Genomic DNA, 17547 nt, shown 5'->3' on the forward strand with positions numbered 1-17547 from the left:
TATATTTCGATCTCTACAATATCTATTCCTCATTAATAAAATTGCTTTAACATTTCTAATTTTTCGGGGGATTTGTATACAATTGGCTCTGATGACAACCTCGGGGGCATTACACTTAATTTTGCATGAAAAGTGCTGATTTTATCTCTCGATCATTTATCTGTCTATATATTTATCTTATATCTTTCTATCATTATTATGTATTATTTAGCTAATATCTTTCTATTTATCTAACATCTTTTTATCTATCATTCATCTTTCTATATATTTATATAATACCTATTTAACTATTATTCATCTAATATCGTTTTATAATTTATAATTTAATATATCTATTAGCTATTATTTATCCATCAATTATCTATCTATATATCTATTATCAATAATATAGCTATAGTTTCTTTCCATATATTCATATGATATCAATTTAACTATTATTTATCTAATATTTTTCTATAATTACCATATCATTTATATATCTGTATCTACTGTTTAGCTAATCTCTCTAGCTATCTCATATCTATTTAGGTGTCATATCAATCTATCTATTGATATCTATCTATTATCTGTTTATCTGTCTGCCTCTATTTTATCCATTTATATTTTTGTATCTATCTGCCTCATATTATCTATTTCTCTATCTACATTTTTTATATCTATGTCTATCTATCTCATATCCATCTCCCTCATATTATCCATTTCTATGTATCTACATTTGTTTATATCTATCTCATAACTATCGCTCATATCTTCTATTTATCTGCCTCACATTATCTATTTCTATATATTTATCTATCTACATTTTTTTATATATATCATATCTATCTATTCATCTAATATCTTTTTATCTCCTATCTATCTAATATCAATCTATCTCATATCTATATATATTTATTGATCTACATTTTTTATATCTATTTATCTATAATATCTATCAATCTAATATCTATCTATCTATCTCCTATCTATCTCTATCTATCTCTATCTGTCTCTATCTGTCTCATATCTTATCTATCCATCTATTCATCCATCTATCCATCCATTTATCCATCTATCTATCTATCCATTATCTATCTATCCATTATCTATCTATCCCTCTATTTATCTATCTATCGATTTACATTTTTTTGTATCTATCTATACATGAACACACTTCGGTATCTTCCCTCCTGGATAAGATATGTTACTTACTTTGGGGTCGATCTTCTTAAAGCTGAGGTCTTCTTCGTCCACCTCGAAGTAGATCTCGGTGGTGGTGATGGACAGGGTGCCCTTGGCCACCACAATGGGTGCGATCAGCTGGGCAGGAGTGCTCAGCACCACAGGACCTGCAACACAGACGGACATCAGATTTCCCACAGCTAAAGGGCAATCGTATATTCCACGAATTATTTTGTCCCCACATTTCTGTTTTCTTTATTCACATCAGTTATGATCCCAGCACAAGTGTCACTTTATTACCTACAAGATGATCTGATAAAGTGTCTGCCTTCTGCCCCCCATTATTATCATTCTGAGGTTACTGGGAAATGAGGAAACAATCAGCAGCTGCAGGGGGCCGCCGGGTCTGCACAGGGCAGATATTGGGGGCCGCCGGGTCTGCACAGGGGCAGATATTGGGGGCCGCCGGGTCTGCACAGGGCAGATATTGGGGGCCGCCGGGTCTGCACAGGGGCAGATATTGGGGGCCGCAGGGTATGCACAGGGGCAGATATTGGGGACCGCCGGGTCTGCACAGGGGCAGATATTGGGGGCCGCAGGGTATGCACAGGGGCAGATATTGGGGACCGCAGGGTATGCACAGGGCAGATATTGGGGGCCGCCGGGTCTGCACAGGGGCAGATATTGGGGACCGCAGGGTATGCACAGGGCAGATATTGGGGGCCGCCGGGTCTGCACAGGGCAGATATTGGGGGCCGCCGGGTCTGCACAGGGCAGATATTGGGGGCCGCCGGGTCTGCACAGGGCAGATATTGGGCTGTGGGAATATAGAGGAAGTGGAACAGGAAAACATTCTAAATATGATCTTCACCGAGAGAAAGTAACTATCGGAGCCATCGGCCGGGGCGAATGTGCAGGCTGTAATCAATATTGTCTGATGATGATGATGATGATGATGATGATGATCACTGGAGCAGATCACACACCGGAGCTCTGCACATCGTCTGCTCCTAGGAACACGGCCACAGGAAAACCGCTGATCTCATCTGTCTGACCCCGCACTGTGTGAACACAGCCTAAACCTGCAACCTTCAGCGCTACAAATTAAGGCCATGTGGATTGTGGATTATTTATATTTTAAATTAAGACTTTTGTATTGGTTTGATGATGTTCGGGAATATATTACTTTCTATAACTTATCTGGATTATTTATACATTTTATAGCAGGTTTTTTTGTTTGTTTTTTTTTTTACCCTCAACAAAACAAAGAAAATGTCTTATCATTGGCTGCAATAGAGGAAAATAAAATGTAAAATAAAAAACTGCCAGTGAAAGGTTTTACATGTGTGATAACATGAAGGTTCCTAGATGGGGACTTCTGGGGCTACTTCCTACACACAGAGAACAGTTTCAGTTTCTATTTAAAGTAACAGCCCCAGTCCCTACAGGTCCATATTACAGGCTGGAGGCCCTTGCTGATGTGTGATGCTCTGCCTAGGCATTGTATTATCCTCTACTTCTGGCAGGGAAGGCTGAATTAATAAGGCAGGAATGAAGAATAATGAGATTTAACCTAAAAAAAAATATATAGGAGGAGATGTGGAGGCCCAATAGTAATAAATAATAGGAGCCAAATAAAAGATCTGTACATCAGTGTGCATGAGACTTCATTATTAACCTTACCCCCATGTGCTTAATATTTTGCCATAGTCCCATAACTCTGAGGATGTGTCCCCTCCCCTCCCCTCCCCCCAGCAGTGTCCTGTACTGTGCAGATACATCTAATATCTGACTGAATAGAAGTGTGAACAGGAGTGCAGGAAGCTGGTGGAGGCTCCTGGGATATCGCTTTATTTTTGTCCCCCATGTAATTTGGGCTTGTTTACAAAGTTATCGTGCAACAAACAACCCAAGGCAGCGCCTCTAGTGGTGACAGTGATGTGGTGCACAGACACAAGAAAGCTGAGCAGCAGGCACTGGTGAGGCTGGTAGGAATGAGATGCAGAACAGATAAAATTAAGGCTCTTACAAGGCAAAAAGAAGTGTTTTCCAAGCCTAAATAGTAATATCCCTGAACTGCAGAAAAAGAAAGGAAAAAAATGCATCCATTTTACTTTTGAGGATTTTAAGCATCTTTCAGACGTCAATGATTCTTTTATGTCCAGAAGGGGGGAAAAACAAACAAAAAACGAAACAGTTCAAGGGTCATCAGTGATTTTTATCAGTGTTTTGTCCATGTGTCAGATTTTACAATCAGTGTTTGGTCCGTGTGTCACTTTTTACCCTCCGTGTTTGGTCCGTGTGTCACATTTTACCATCAGTGTTCGGTCCGTGTGTCACTTTTTACCCTCCGTGTTTGGTCCGTGTGTCACGTTTTACCATCAGTGTTCGGTCCGTGTGTCACTTTTTGCTATCAGTGTTTGGTCCGTGTGTCACTGTTTACCATCAGTGTGTCAGATTTTACAATCAGTGTTTGGTCCGTGTGTCACTTTTTACCCTCCGTGTTTGGTCCGTGTGTCACGTTTTACCATCAGTGTTCGGTCCGTGTGTCACTTTTTGCTATCAGTGTTCAGTCCATGTGTCACTTTTTGCTATCAGTGTTCGGTCCGTGTGTCACTTTTTACCATCAGTGTTTTCAGTCCATGTGTCACTTTTTACCATCAGTGTTCGGTCCGTGTTTCACTTTTTACCATCACTGTTTTCAGTCCATGTGTCCCTTTTTACCATCAGTGTTCGGTCCGTGTTTCACTTTTTACCATCAGTGTTTGGTCCATATGTCACTTTTTACCATCAGTGTTTGGTCCGTTTTTCACTTTTTACCCTCCGTGTTTGGTCCGTCCGTGTGTCACTTTTTACCATCAGTGTTTGGTCCATATGTCACTTTTTACCATCAGTGTTTGGTCCGTTTTTCACTTTTTACCCTCCGTGTTTGGTCTGTTTCACTTTTTACCATCAGTGTTTGGTCCATATGTCACTTTTTACCATCAGTGTTTGGTCTGTTTTTCACTTTTTACCCTCAGTGTTTGGTCCGTATGTCACGTTTACACTCAGTATTTGGTCCGTGATTCACGTTTTACCATCAGTTTCATTAGTGACTTTGATTGTTGAATAAATTCCAACGCTTTTTCTATTCTTTCTGATGTCAATCATGGACTGACTGATGCCATCCGTTTGTGTCTGTGATTTTCATGGACCCACAAACTTATATGACATCTTGGTTTAAAATTAACCCATTAAAAATGGACGTCTGTAATTTTTAAGGACATGTGGTCCATAATAAACCATGGATTTGTGATCAGCCTTATAGATTATAATGGATATATGTTCTATCCATGAAAACCACAAACAAAACATGTACATAAAAAATAGAAGTCTGAAGGAGGCCTTAGTGATGGTGGCGCTCCCATGTGTGTGAATGAGGCCTATTTGTTGCCATTGTAGTCACTGGTGCACAAGAAGCAGCCTGGATGTGTAAGGTGAGAACACAAGCTCTTGAACGCTTGTGATCCTGTGAGGAATAAACTCAACACCTGAGGAGACCTGGGAGGACCAAGATCACAGCTCCATAGGGACAGCTCAAAACCGGTCACACAAGACCGGCAGTGGATGGGTGACCTAATACGGCATTACCACTATTACGGTAGTAACACTGCTAATAAGAACAGATGGTAATATCACCGTGTAGTACCAGAAGTGCCATCAGATGTAGAGGTTTTATCTGTAGGACTAGACCAGTGTTCCCCAACTTCAGCCCTCACAGCCCCCGACCGATCATGTTTTCAGGATTTCCTTAGTATTGTACAAGTGATAAAACCTGTGGAAATTTCCGATGCTTTAATAATAATTCCACAACCTGTCCAAATCTAAGAAAAGCCTGAAAACCTGATCTGTTAGGGGTCGTGAGGACTGGAATGAGCCGATAATAGCCGGTTGCGGTCAAGTGTGACAGATCAGGCCCTCTTCAAGTCTGATTTTTTGAGGTTTGAATATTTATTATATTGTAGTCTACAAAACCTTTTTACAAAACTGCAAAAAAATAAATAAATGTGATTTCAATCCAATTTCTGGGTCAAAAATCACCCCTTCAAGTGAGCAGGTCCAGAAAAAAACAAACTTGTAAACCTTTATCAGATTGGTTTTTTTTTTTCATATCACAAAAGTGGATGACAAACCGATGGCAAAAAATGGTCACATGGACTAAAAACTGCTGAAAATAGGATCCAAAAATTTGAAGTGTGAATGAATCCCAATTGAAAAGATGCATCCTCAAACCATAGACAGTAATGTATGGATTTGCAGCCTCAGTATAATCTTAGATGGGAGGACACTGGGACACAAGGACTATGTTGTCTATGTCTAAAGCTACAATGTGCTGTTTACATGACGCGGGAATATATTTGGCCACAGCACGCCATCTTTGACCCGGGATGGTACATGGGCATCATGCCGGGCAAATATTACTTAAAGCATTACAACCATGGATGCCCTGTATTGTTACTGGTAAAAAAGGAAATACCATGGTCCCAGAAGCAGGGGAAGGGGCCAGTGATCCAGCTTAGCTGGTGCCGGTCAGATGTCTGCGCAGGCAGTCGCCACCCCTCCTCTCCGGCACATTTCCAGCACAGATGGCCAGGTGCAGCCTGCACTAAGCCGGCTATTGCATTAACCCCTCCCGGGCACATTAACACCGTCACTGTGACCACGCCACACCATGAACTCACCCCATGGCTTACATATAGCCAGCTCCAAGGGTCGTAAACTAGTATGTAGCCGAAAAATCTGGACGTCACTAGACCTAGCCTTAAATAAAAATACATCAAAAGTATTGATGAGCCCCTGAATCCAATCTACGGTCTGTAAATAAGAAGACGTTTCAGGCTGGAGAGACACCGAATGCAGTGGTCAATGGGATTATGGAAGGGAAAATGTCTGCCCTTCCCCCACCATCATTACGTTATCTGGCATATGACCAGACACAAGTATACCAGATATGTGTGATGATATAAGCTTTGGGCTCGCTCATTAACACCTCCAGAGGGGCAGACTCCGGAAGGAACGTCGACAGATTATTAATTTCATAATACAACACTGGTATTACGGTATACGCCATGACAAGGTGGAGGAGAAGACGTGGCTATTACAACTTCTCCCAGAAATTACAAGACTCTAGCAAAGCATGTCTGAAGGGGAAGGACGTCTTGTCGTAGTCAAAAGGAGCATGCAAACCCCTCTGAGAATGAGAAGTTAATCCACTCCAGCTATAGAGAGAGGATTATGTCACAATCCCCTCCGGGAGACGCTCCGCTCTCCTCACAGCCCATAATATAATGTTTACATAAGGTATCATCAAGCTTCTGCAGATTTTCTTTGTTGCCACTTAATTACCATTGTGTCCTAGGGAGCGTTTTACTTTTACATTTAAAAATATATATATTTTGCCTCATGGTCAAATTACAATTTTGGGAGACACATTTGTAGTCATGTTGAACCCTTTTGTACAAGGAATAGGCATTTTTAATTCTCCAAAATCCAGTGGTAATGAGATTTTGGTAAGATTTCAGGGAACATCACTCGGGCCGCAGATCCAGCCAGCATTATGGCGGTGCGGTGATCCGTAGGTTACACACTTCAGATAAGGCCTTTTTCACACGTCCGTGTAAAACACACATTTTGCATGGTCCATAGTGTAGGTGCGTACGTGTGTCCATGTGTGTATTCAGTGTACTATCCATGTGACACACGTATAGCACACGGATAGCACACGGACAGCATGAACTTCAATACTCACTTGTCCCCGATGCTGCTGTTACTTTCGGGTCTGTGGTGCAGTGAATATGCATGAGCATAATAAGCGGGCCAGGAAGCAAGTGACAGCAGCGCTAGAGACAGGCGAGTATAGAAAATCATTTTATTTCAAAGACGTGTTTTCTTCGGTACGTGTCACATCAGTGTGGTTCGTGTGACACCCGTACTGGCGGAGAAAGACGGATGTTTCCGTGCGGAAAACAAAGACACACGTGTGTGCCACGGACAGCATCGGACTGGCTATCGGAGGAACTGCAGTAATACCAGTCCTGGCCGCGGTTACCTGCACTGAACTCCAGAGCTCTCAACTGACCTCCGGAGTGCAACCCGGCCTGTTCGCAGCTGAATGCAGGTTACCGCAGCCAGGACTAGTATTACCGCTGGTAATACCAGTCCTGGCTGCGGTTACCTGCATTGAACTCCGGAGCTCTCACCTGAGCTCCGGAGTGCAGCCTGGCCTGTCCGCAGCGGTCATGGACTGAACTGTGATAGCCGGGGAATCAGTTGGCGCTCACAGTTCAGTCCTGCAAACCCGCGGCTCAGTCCAGGCTGCACTCCGGAGCTCAGGTGAGAGCTCCAGAGTTCAGGTAACTGCGGCCAGGACTGGTATTACGGCAGTTCCTCTGGTATCCAGTCAGACACTGCACATGGACATATGTCAGTGAGAAAACATGCACGTATGTGCAGACTTATTAATTTTAATGGGTCTGCATACGTCTGTGTCTCCGGTATGTATGAAAACGAACGTCACACGTACTGGAAACGCTGAGGCCTAACAGAAACTCTGTGTCATTATCACATAAAATAGAAAACACTCTAAGGCTTTATTCAGACGTCCAATTTTTGAGTATGAGCGCGATCTGTGTGGTTTTCACGGATCACACTAATACATGTGATAGACTATGGGGCCATTCACATCTGTGATTTTTCATGAAGACGTCCGTTTTTAATCCAAGGGTTGGATCAAAATCATCAATGTAAATCTATGGGTCTGTGAAAAAAAAATCAGACCATACTTGGCTGAAATCGATTTTTCAGGCAGTCAGAATGGAAAAGGTGGAGAAAATTTTTAGGTTTTTATCCTCCTCACATATGAGAAAAGTTGATGGCACTGCGACCACGTTCTGATCAAGTCTGATATTCCCCCCCCCAAAAAAAAATAAAAAAATAAATCAGTTGGTTTTCATTTATACGTGGAAAAATCAGATGTCTTCAATGAGCCCTAATAAAGTGAACATTTTGCCTTTGAGCCCAGCATGTATAAAAATGGTGGGATGCGATGGAAATCCCGCCACGAGGACGACCCTGTAAGTCCTCATTCTGTTTAACTACTGTGAAAATTCAGTGTTTAGACTATTGGGTTTTCTACTCCTTGGATATTCCATTGACCCTAAAGTCTCATTCAGAGATCTGTGATTTTCCCGGTAAGCAAAAGAAAAATAATAATAAAAAAATGGCCGATATTTGTCAGTGTTTGGTCTGTTTGTTAGTTTTTGGTTTTTTTTTTTTTACCATCAGTGATTCATCACAGATTTTAAGGTGATAAAAAATAAATTGCAAAGCTTTTCTTACCCAGTATAATGTTAAAAACAGAAATCAGACGGTTAGTGGACAGGGTGGGCGCTCAGTGATTTTATACAGACCCCATCCATGACTCAGATCAAAAACGGACCCTTTACGTGATTTCTTTGCAGACACGAGGTGCGTAAAATCAGACATTTGAAGCGCTTCATAGAGTAAATGTTCTATCCAAAAACAGAATATTTATGTGATTCATGGACTTATGCATAAGGACTAGTTGCAGGTATAAGAAATAGAAATAAAGCAGAGTTCCAGCTCACCGTGATGTATCCTCTGCTGTCCGGAGCGCGGAAAGTCGGCTCCACCATGGCTCGGAGACAATGGATGAAGAAGACAGGAGAAATATCCAGCTCCATAGACACGCAGACTTCTTTATTAACGTAAACGTGATACACAAGACATAAGAAGAAAACTTCATGTTGACACACATTAGCAGCTACGCGTTTCAGGTGTCTCAACACCCTTAATCATGATATAGAGCGCTGGGACACCTGAAATGCACAGATGCGAATATACACCAACATTAACTACTATTAACAGTAGTTTCAACCTTATGTCTCATATCACGTTTATCAAAAAAAAAAAAAGAAGACTGCATGTCTCCGTGGCTCAATATTTCTCTTTTTTTTCTTCATCCTTGTATGTATAAGCCCCGATACAGTAATGTAGATCAACATTTTATTGGTGCTAAAATTAAATCTAGAATATTATATATGATATGGATCTATAAATATGGTTGCCCTTATACAAATTAATATTGCCCATACACAAGGGATTGTATTGGGAGCACAGCTATTAAAGGGAATCTGTCACCAGGATTTTGCAGTGTAAGCGGAGGTCAGCATGCTGCAAGGGTTAAAAAAGTGAAAACATCTATGCTTCTCTTATCTGTGTGCAGAACTATTGTTTAGGCTGGAGCCACATTTGCGTATGCAAAATCAGTCCGATTCTCATGCCGGAGAGTAGGAGGATTTTTTCTCACTTGTCATCCATGTGCTGTCCGTGTGCCGTTAGTGCGCTTTCCGTGTGCAATCCGTTTTTTTCTCAGCAGCTGTTAGTCATTTACATGACCATTTATAGTGTTCTCTGCTACATGATAGAATGTTATCCATAAAAACAGATGTCACTAGGATGGTCCGTGTGACATGCCTTTTTTTCTCGCACCCATAAACTTGCATTGGCGAGTCAAGCACGAGATACCCTTGCAATCGCAGCAAGCTACGATTTTTTTCTCAATACGATTGGAGCTGAGATAAAAAAAAAAAAGCAGATCGGAGCTGCCTCATAGATTAACATTGGTTCGAGGCCAATGTGAGATTTTCTCACATTGCACTAGTGCAAGTCATACGTAAGTGTGACTCCAGCCTTAGGGCCGTTTCAGATCAGCGGTATTCTACCGCACTCGCAGATCCGGCATAAGGGCAGTACAGTACTTTACAGGTCACTGGCAAGCTCCGGGCACATAGGGTCATGTGACTGGAGCATGTGACAGGATATGACCGGGGCTTGCCGCACTGTCTGAGAACTGTAAAGTACTGTACTGCCCTTGTGCCGGATCTGTGAGTGCTGCAGAATACCGCTGATCTGAAACGGCCCTTACTCATACTAAAGGATTTATTGCTCTGTGATTAACATTGGTGTGACTCAGTGCCTGGAGCATCCCACACCCTGTTGTGATTGACACCTCACAGGCAATGCACAATCTCTTTAGACAGCCTAGTGTGGGCGGGGACAGCTCCCAGCTCTGCTACACTCAATTCTGAGATAAAGTCAGAACAGCTGCACATAGTGATCTAAGATAAATGTGGTTAACTTCAGAATCTCTGAACCTACAACATGCTACTCTCAGATGAAGTACCAAAAACCTGGTGATTGATTCCCTTTAATAATGGTAACTACCGTGATTGGAGATATCTCCAATCCTGAATGGAGATATTGGCAGCAACATCCAAGGTGTTCTCCCTCTCTGGCTATTGACACTCTGCAGCAGATTTTGGGGAGCCGATGGCTTACCATGGCAGATAGGGGGGTCTAACAAAAATACACTGTGCTATCAATATATGTAAGGCTCTATAAGAATCATGTTATGCAGTAATAGCATACCAGTCAGATTAACACCAAAAAAATCTAGAATGGTCTGTAATAGTAAGCATTCTACAACATTAAACAAGTGATCAAAGGATCACTTCTTAAAATTTCTTAAGGATACTAAAATTTAAAAGGGAAAATAAAACGAGTTTAATCAAGCTTGTTAAAAAAAAAAAAAAGCCTGAAGCCTTTTATTCATTAGAAATATTAGAAAAAAAAATTACTATAAAAATCAGCAGCCACACCAATGAAAAAAATAAGTTATAATTCTCGGATTGCAATGGAGAAAAAAAAAAATCTAAAAAACCCCAAGCAAACTAACAAAAAAATAAAATAAAATAAATGGCTGGAATAATTGTAAACTACAAAACTGACAGAAATTTTTTTCACAAAAAAAGAAACATAAAAACTATGTTTTATACAAGATAGCAGAACACATTTGCTTTTATTTTAGTGTTCAGCAATTCTGGTTTTGAGCAAAATATTTCATTAGTCTGAATTTATCAGTATAAAATCTGTGAAATTATCATTATCTAAATTTGGTTGAAAATGGCTACAAAATGTAATGCAGAGTGTATTAGTTGCTTTCTTAATTGCTCATTACACATTATTATATATGATATATTCTTATTAGCTGGTTTATGACTGCAGGTTTGTACACAATCATTTTAAAATTACTGATGTAAATGTTCATTTTTATAATGTACCAATATGTGAAAAGTAAGAAATAAATAAATCAATGCTCAAAGTTGTCACTGGCCATTTTTGTGTGCGGAGTATCTCAATTTTCATATGTTTTTCATAGCAATAATGCAAGTTTATATTCCTACATTCATTGCTACACATATCCTAATAGTACAGAGTGCAACTGTCTCCTTTTTGTTACTATGTTTGATGTTCAGTCTGCACCTGTTCACATTAGAACGTTAGGATGTGCCATCAGTCTTTTTCTTACATTAGGGCTATGCCTTCTGATTCAGCACTCCTGATCTTCAGCCTTAGGCGATTTTAATTCTTCATTTGCAGGTTCCTGTCCGCCCATCAATTGGAGCTGTTTTTTTTTTTTAACCCAAACAGAGGCATTAGAGTAGGCAGGAACCCAAAAATAAGAGGTCTCCTTGCTGTTGGGCTCACATAAAACTGGCCATTTTTGTGTGCTAAGTATCTCAATTTTCATATGTTCTTCATTTCTACATTCATGGTTCAGCTGCTTTCACACATCCGGTTTTTGCTGAGTGGCACAATACGGCGCTTTGCAGAAAAAACGCAACTTATTTTTGCCGCCGGTTGCGTTTTTTCTGCATAGACTTGCATTAGCGCCGTATTGTGCCGCATGGCCTTGCGTTGCGTCCGTTTTTTGCCAGATGCGGCATATTTAGCCCATGCGGCGCCCGGATGGAACATTGCCTGACACCTTTTTTTGTGCGTCGAAAAAAACTTATCGGGCTGGATCCGACGCGATTTACAATGCAAACCTATGAACGCCGGATGCGGCGTCCTGCGGCAAAGAACGCAGTACCAAGCCGCATCCGTCAAAAAACGGACGGGCCGCATGGAAAAACTTATGCAACGGATGCGTTTTTTTAGCCGCATCAGTTGCATAGGTTTTTGAGCCGGATTGAGCCGCACTGCAAAAATCGGATGTGTGAAAGCAGCCTTATACATATCTTAGGCTACATGTGCACGCTGCGTTTTTTTGCTGCGTTTTTGGCTGCAGTTTTGTTGTCAGAACTCTCTGGCATTTGACTTCCCAGCAAAGTCTATGAGAAGTCAGATTTGCCATGCGCACATTGCAGTTTATTTGTCAGTGTTTTATTTGTCAAAATAAAAATTTGTCAACATTTGTCACAAAAACACGTTACGAAAAACGCATCAAAAACGCACCTACAATTACAAGCATTTTTTGTGACATTTCCAGGCTCTCTCTGACAAGGTGCAATTTTGGCTGCAGTTTGTGAACACAAAAAGATGCAGTGTGCGCATGTAGCCTTAGCACTGCAGTGTGTCACTATCTCCTTTTTGTTACTATGTTTCATGTTCAGTCTGCACCTGTTCACATTAGAATGTTAGGAAGTGCCATCAGTCTTTTCCTTACATTTGTTCTTCAAAGTACCACACTATTAATGTAAGACATTGGAAAAAATATAATCAGAACACCTTATTGTTAGACATTGGCCCCGGTTCATCACTTTGTTTATATTTTTTATTCACATTCCCTTTTTTGCCTTGCCGTTTTTGGCGCTAAATTATTCAAGATATTGCACGTGAGTCATGAACTTGGCACAAAGTCAAAAATAGTATTTTTTTCCTGTTTTAAATGTTGTTTGCAACTTTTTTGGCACCAGAAGTCAAATGTGTTACTAAATGGATAATACTGGAATACTCAAAAATACACCTAAAAAGAGGGAGGGCGGGTGGGGGTTGGGGGGGCTGGAGTGGACTTGTGCCAAATTTAGCAACTTTTTTAAAAGCTGTAATTCATGAATCAGGCGAAAAAAAACCATCTGGAATCGCTAAATTCCACTCACAAAGCGGAAAACGTCGCCCACAAAAACAAGCGAGCACATATAAAATAGACTTCAAAGAGGCGCAAATAGAACATGAATTGGGTGCAAACAAGAAACAAAAAAGGTGAAAAACACACAAAAGTACATAAAAAAAGGGCAAAGGCAATGATGAATTGGCCATTGTGTATGATAAAGACCATGATATGCCAGTGAGGGAGAATTTGCAAAAAGGATAATATCCATATTTTATATATAATCTATAAATATATAATATATAAATGTTCACACGTTAAAGTAGAAGTTTCCATTTAATTAGGGAATGTTTGTAAAAAAAACCTTCGCCTCTCTACATTTAACTGTTGTTTCGTTTCGTACTGAAATGGTTAATGTCAGTTTTGTTGCTAGCAGCTTTTCCTGCAATTACTAGCTGAGTGTTTCAGCTGCAGCTACTTTGAAGCCACGCCCCTTCAGGTTACGTAGAAGTGTTTCCCAGTAATCCTTGCTGAAGATACTAACTCATTGTTCTCTGGCCGCCTTGGAGGAAGAATCTGCTGTAGAGGTTTCCTGTACTCAGGCTTTTTCCTTTTTTGTTGCTCTTACCTTACCTGGTGTCTTGTTAGTGCAGTGGTGGGTCTAGTGAACCTCACCTGCACCACACTAGTCAGGGCATCTATAGAGTTTTCTTAGGGTCTCAGGTTCCTGCTCGGCGACATTTGCAGAGACTATAGGAACTGGCAAGGAGAGTAGGGACAACTGCAGGTGAGGATAGGAGGTGTCTCACCTACCCCCCTTCTCACTAGTGCCAGGGTCCCCCACTGTTATTGTGTCCCCGGTGTCTCTTTTGTTTTTTTTTGTTGTGCGTCAGACGCACACAGGTCTGAAAGCCCCCACCACGCTTGTCATACCCGGCAAGCGTGACAATAACCGAGTCATTTTTCAGCTCGCTGATTTTTCCTCTCCAAATACCACAATAATCTTGTGGGATCTTGTATGACTTGGACAATTGTTCTGGCAGAAATCTCAGCATCGACAGCCCATAAAGTCTTTAGCTCTTACCTGTGTTGCCTCTTAATATTATGGATGGATTCAAATTTCATGCAAATGAAAAACTGACAATATATATATATGTATATATATATATATATATATATATATATATATATATATATATATATATATATATAAAATTTTTTTTTTTTTTTTACATAAACTTCAATAATGTAATTTTTTTAAAGAAATAAAATAAATATAATAATGCACATAATGCTGTAGTTGGATACTGTATGATAAAACTATTAGTGGGGGCAGTTAAGGTACTTGGTGACACGTGAACACCTTGGGTGAGGTATAGATGAGTGTATGTAATTTCATTAAGAACGAAAAAACTGATAGCAACGATCAACAAAGACTTTGATAAATGCTCATGGATGATCTCAAAGCCTTTGTGTGCCGATTCTGAAATCAGAATTTTCCTATCTGGCACCAATTTTCTATATTTTATATCTATCTATCTATCTATCTATCTATATATATATATATATATATATATATATATATATAAAATCCCAATAAATTTATGCTACATTGCCCCTACATAAATTATTTTTGCTTTTTAGGTGTGGGATTGTTGTAACCATGCACTGTTCTTATGAAGCATCTGCATCGACATCTGCTTTCTACATCCTATGAAATGTGTTTTATAAGAATAGTAATATTTGTGATTTGTGATAATAGTACAGATTCTGGTTTCCATGTCAATAATTGCACTGACTCTATAAAAAGGAGCCATATGATGGTGTCCATGTGGCTTCCATTCCTTAATATACCCATTTACTGAGCAAGCATGACCTGAAAAATGGGTCAGATTACTGCATGATGCAATTTTACAATGTGGACAATCAGTCCGTGTCACCGGTAGACATAGACAAAGAAGGGCCCCTGTGCAAGAACATTTTATGGGCCCTTTGCAGCCCCTGAGTTCATCATAATGCACAATTCCACCTTCTTTGGAGGTAGAATTGGGCACCCCAAACTCTTGGGCCCCTGTGTGGCTGCACCAATGATATGTCCGCCCCTGGCCTGTGTGTAAAAACGTTCATGTGAACTACAACATAGACTTGCATTGGTCAGTGTGCTTTTCCAGTCATCGGGACAGTGTTGGGGCTGTAATCACTCTCTGGTGGGCACTACCATGCTCAGGTGCTCAGTATTTGTAACAAGTGATGAGTGAGCACTACCATGCTTGGGTGCTCGTAGCTAGTGATGAGCGAGCACTACCACGCTCAGGTGCTTGGTACTTGTAACCAGTGGTCAGACACTCGGATGGACGTTACTCCAGTACCCGAGTATAAAGGAAGTCAATGGGGAACTCGAGTAATTTTCTGGAAGACATCCCAGAAAGATTCCCGATTAACTTCCATTATGTTTGGTTGCTCAAGTCGCATCCATCCAAGCATCCAACTGTTTGTTGCGAGAACCGAGCACTCGAGCATGGTAGTGCTCACTCATCACTAGTTACCAGTACCTCCAGAAACTCACACTAAAGAAAAATGCAGAAATGCTCAATTACTCTCTCCTTGACTACTTTCTATAAGCGGCCTTCAGCTGGGCTGGTCTACCCAAGAAGAGCAGAGCATGGCAGAACACTTCTGGCCATTCATTTCAGGTGTCACCCATGAATATACAAATTAGGCTGGTTTCACACATCCGGTGTTTGCCATCAATCACAATCCGGCGAAAAAACTGATGCGACGGATCTGGAGAAAAAACGGATCCATCGCATCAGTTTTTTCCATGCGGTTCTTCCGTTTGACGGATCCGTTTTGAAACTGAGCATGCGCAGTTCAAAAAAACAGATCAGTCGTTGGATTCCGTCATATGCCAGATGACAACGGATCCGACGCCCATAGGCTTCCATTAGACAACATGCCGGACGGCGTGGTCCGATTTCTTTGCCGGAGACAAAAACCGCTGCATGCTGCGCGTCCTTTCCGGCAGCCGGACAAAGAAATTTCGCCGGATCCGTCAGATGCCGTATGCAATGCAAGGCCATCTGACACAATCGGGCGCTAGTACAAGTCTAAGGGAAATAAAACGGATCTGATGCAGGATCCGTTTTATCCGCAATTTGCTGGATTGTACCTGATGGCAAAAAACGGATGTGTGATAGCCTTACAGTTACTCTTTAAATAAGATACATTCTAAATAAATTTTCCCCAATTTGGTCCTTGGAGCCACTGAGCAAAAAGTGAATATGGAACAGTATTACGCTAGCACCAGCCCCTGCGGTGCATGTATACCTGCGCAGATCACATATATCCCAAGAATGGGCCATTAAAAATATATTTTCTGTAAAATTAATCTCAACATTTAAAGATATTTTAATTATCCTAAAAAATTGTTCACTTAAGCTGGCCATACAGGTAAGATAATGATCAGCCGTGATGTGGCTGATAAATTGTCAGAAATAATCTCTCGGGCACCGTGAGAGACAATTCTTGTTAATCAAGGAATCACGAAAAAAAAAATTACGAAAAATAAAGATGAGTGTCAAATACATATCTGACTAGAGCTGCAATTTCCCAACCCAGCAGATGACATTTTTTAGACGTCTGCCACTGGCCATTGCATACAACTGTAAACAGTGGTGATCGGTAGTTCCTGCTACCTTGTGTCCAGCATGTGTGGCCAGATTGAGTGTACGTTGTTTCACTCACATTTCAGTTCACATAACATCAGAGGTTAGAGAATTTATTTATCGGTCATTTAGACAATTGGTTAGTGAGGTATATGGCGGAGACAGCAGCGACAACTACATGGAATAATCAAGGCTGAAATCAGGACAGAATGTTTAGTACTTATTGATATGATTAACAGTTTGTATAGAAGAGATCTAGAGTAAATGACTAGACTACTACATAACTTGCCTCTTGATGTAAAAAGTCTGGGAACGAAAGGAACTAAAACTGAAACAGAAATATAGATCACATAAACCTTTATCTCCTGACTGAGAGGGTCAGTAAGATCAGCCCTTGAATGCCACTTGCATGGATATGCAGACCTGAAATGCAAATCCATCGACACCTTTATAACTTCTATCTGTTGCTGCATTTCTGAGTAATTAGTGTTTTCATACGTATGCAAATGAGATGTTAAGTGCTCTGGGTATGATACAGCACTTTTCAAGCCACCGCCTCTCCAGATTGTTCCCTGCCCCAGCACCAGCTTCTTTAGCTTGACTGAAGGCTCACAGTCTGATTTTATTGCCTAGCACCTAATGTCACACAGACAAAAAGCTATACTACAAGCTCAAGAGGCTGGTGCTAAACGGGGAACAACCTGGAGAGGCAGAGGTTCAGGAGATGCTCTTTTATGTCTAGAGCACTTAATATCTAATTTTCAAATT

The 17547-nt window shown here is 40.8% G+C and overlaps 1 protein-coding gene across 4 annotated transcripts in view; it reads right to left on the reverse strand.

Annotated features, from left to right (window-relative positions):
* Positions 1-17547, reverse strand: part of NBEA (neurobeachin) — a 1081445-nt gene that overhangs the window by 323186 nt on the left and 740712 nt on the right. For all 4 annotated transcript variants that reach the window (XM_075337333.1, XM_075337330.1, XM_075337331.1 and 1 more), the window contains one exon: positions 1192-1328. In XM_075337333.1, coding sequence (XP_075193448.1) covers positions 1192-1328 — 137 coding nt within the window. The remainder of the gene's footprint in view (positions 1-1191; positions 1329-17547) is intronic.

Source organism: Anomaloglossus baeobatrachus, chromosome 2 (assembly GCF_048569485.1).
Source record: "Anomaloglossus baeobatrachus isolate aAnoBae1 chromosome 2, aAnoBae1.hap1, whole genome shotgun sequence".
Taxonomy (NCBI): Eukaryota; Metazoa; Chordata; class Amphibia; order Anura; family Aromobatidae; genus Anomaloglossus; species Anomaloglossus baeobatrachus.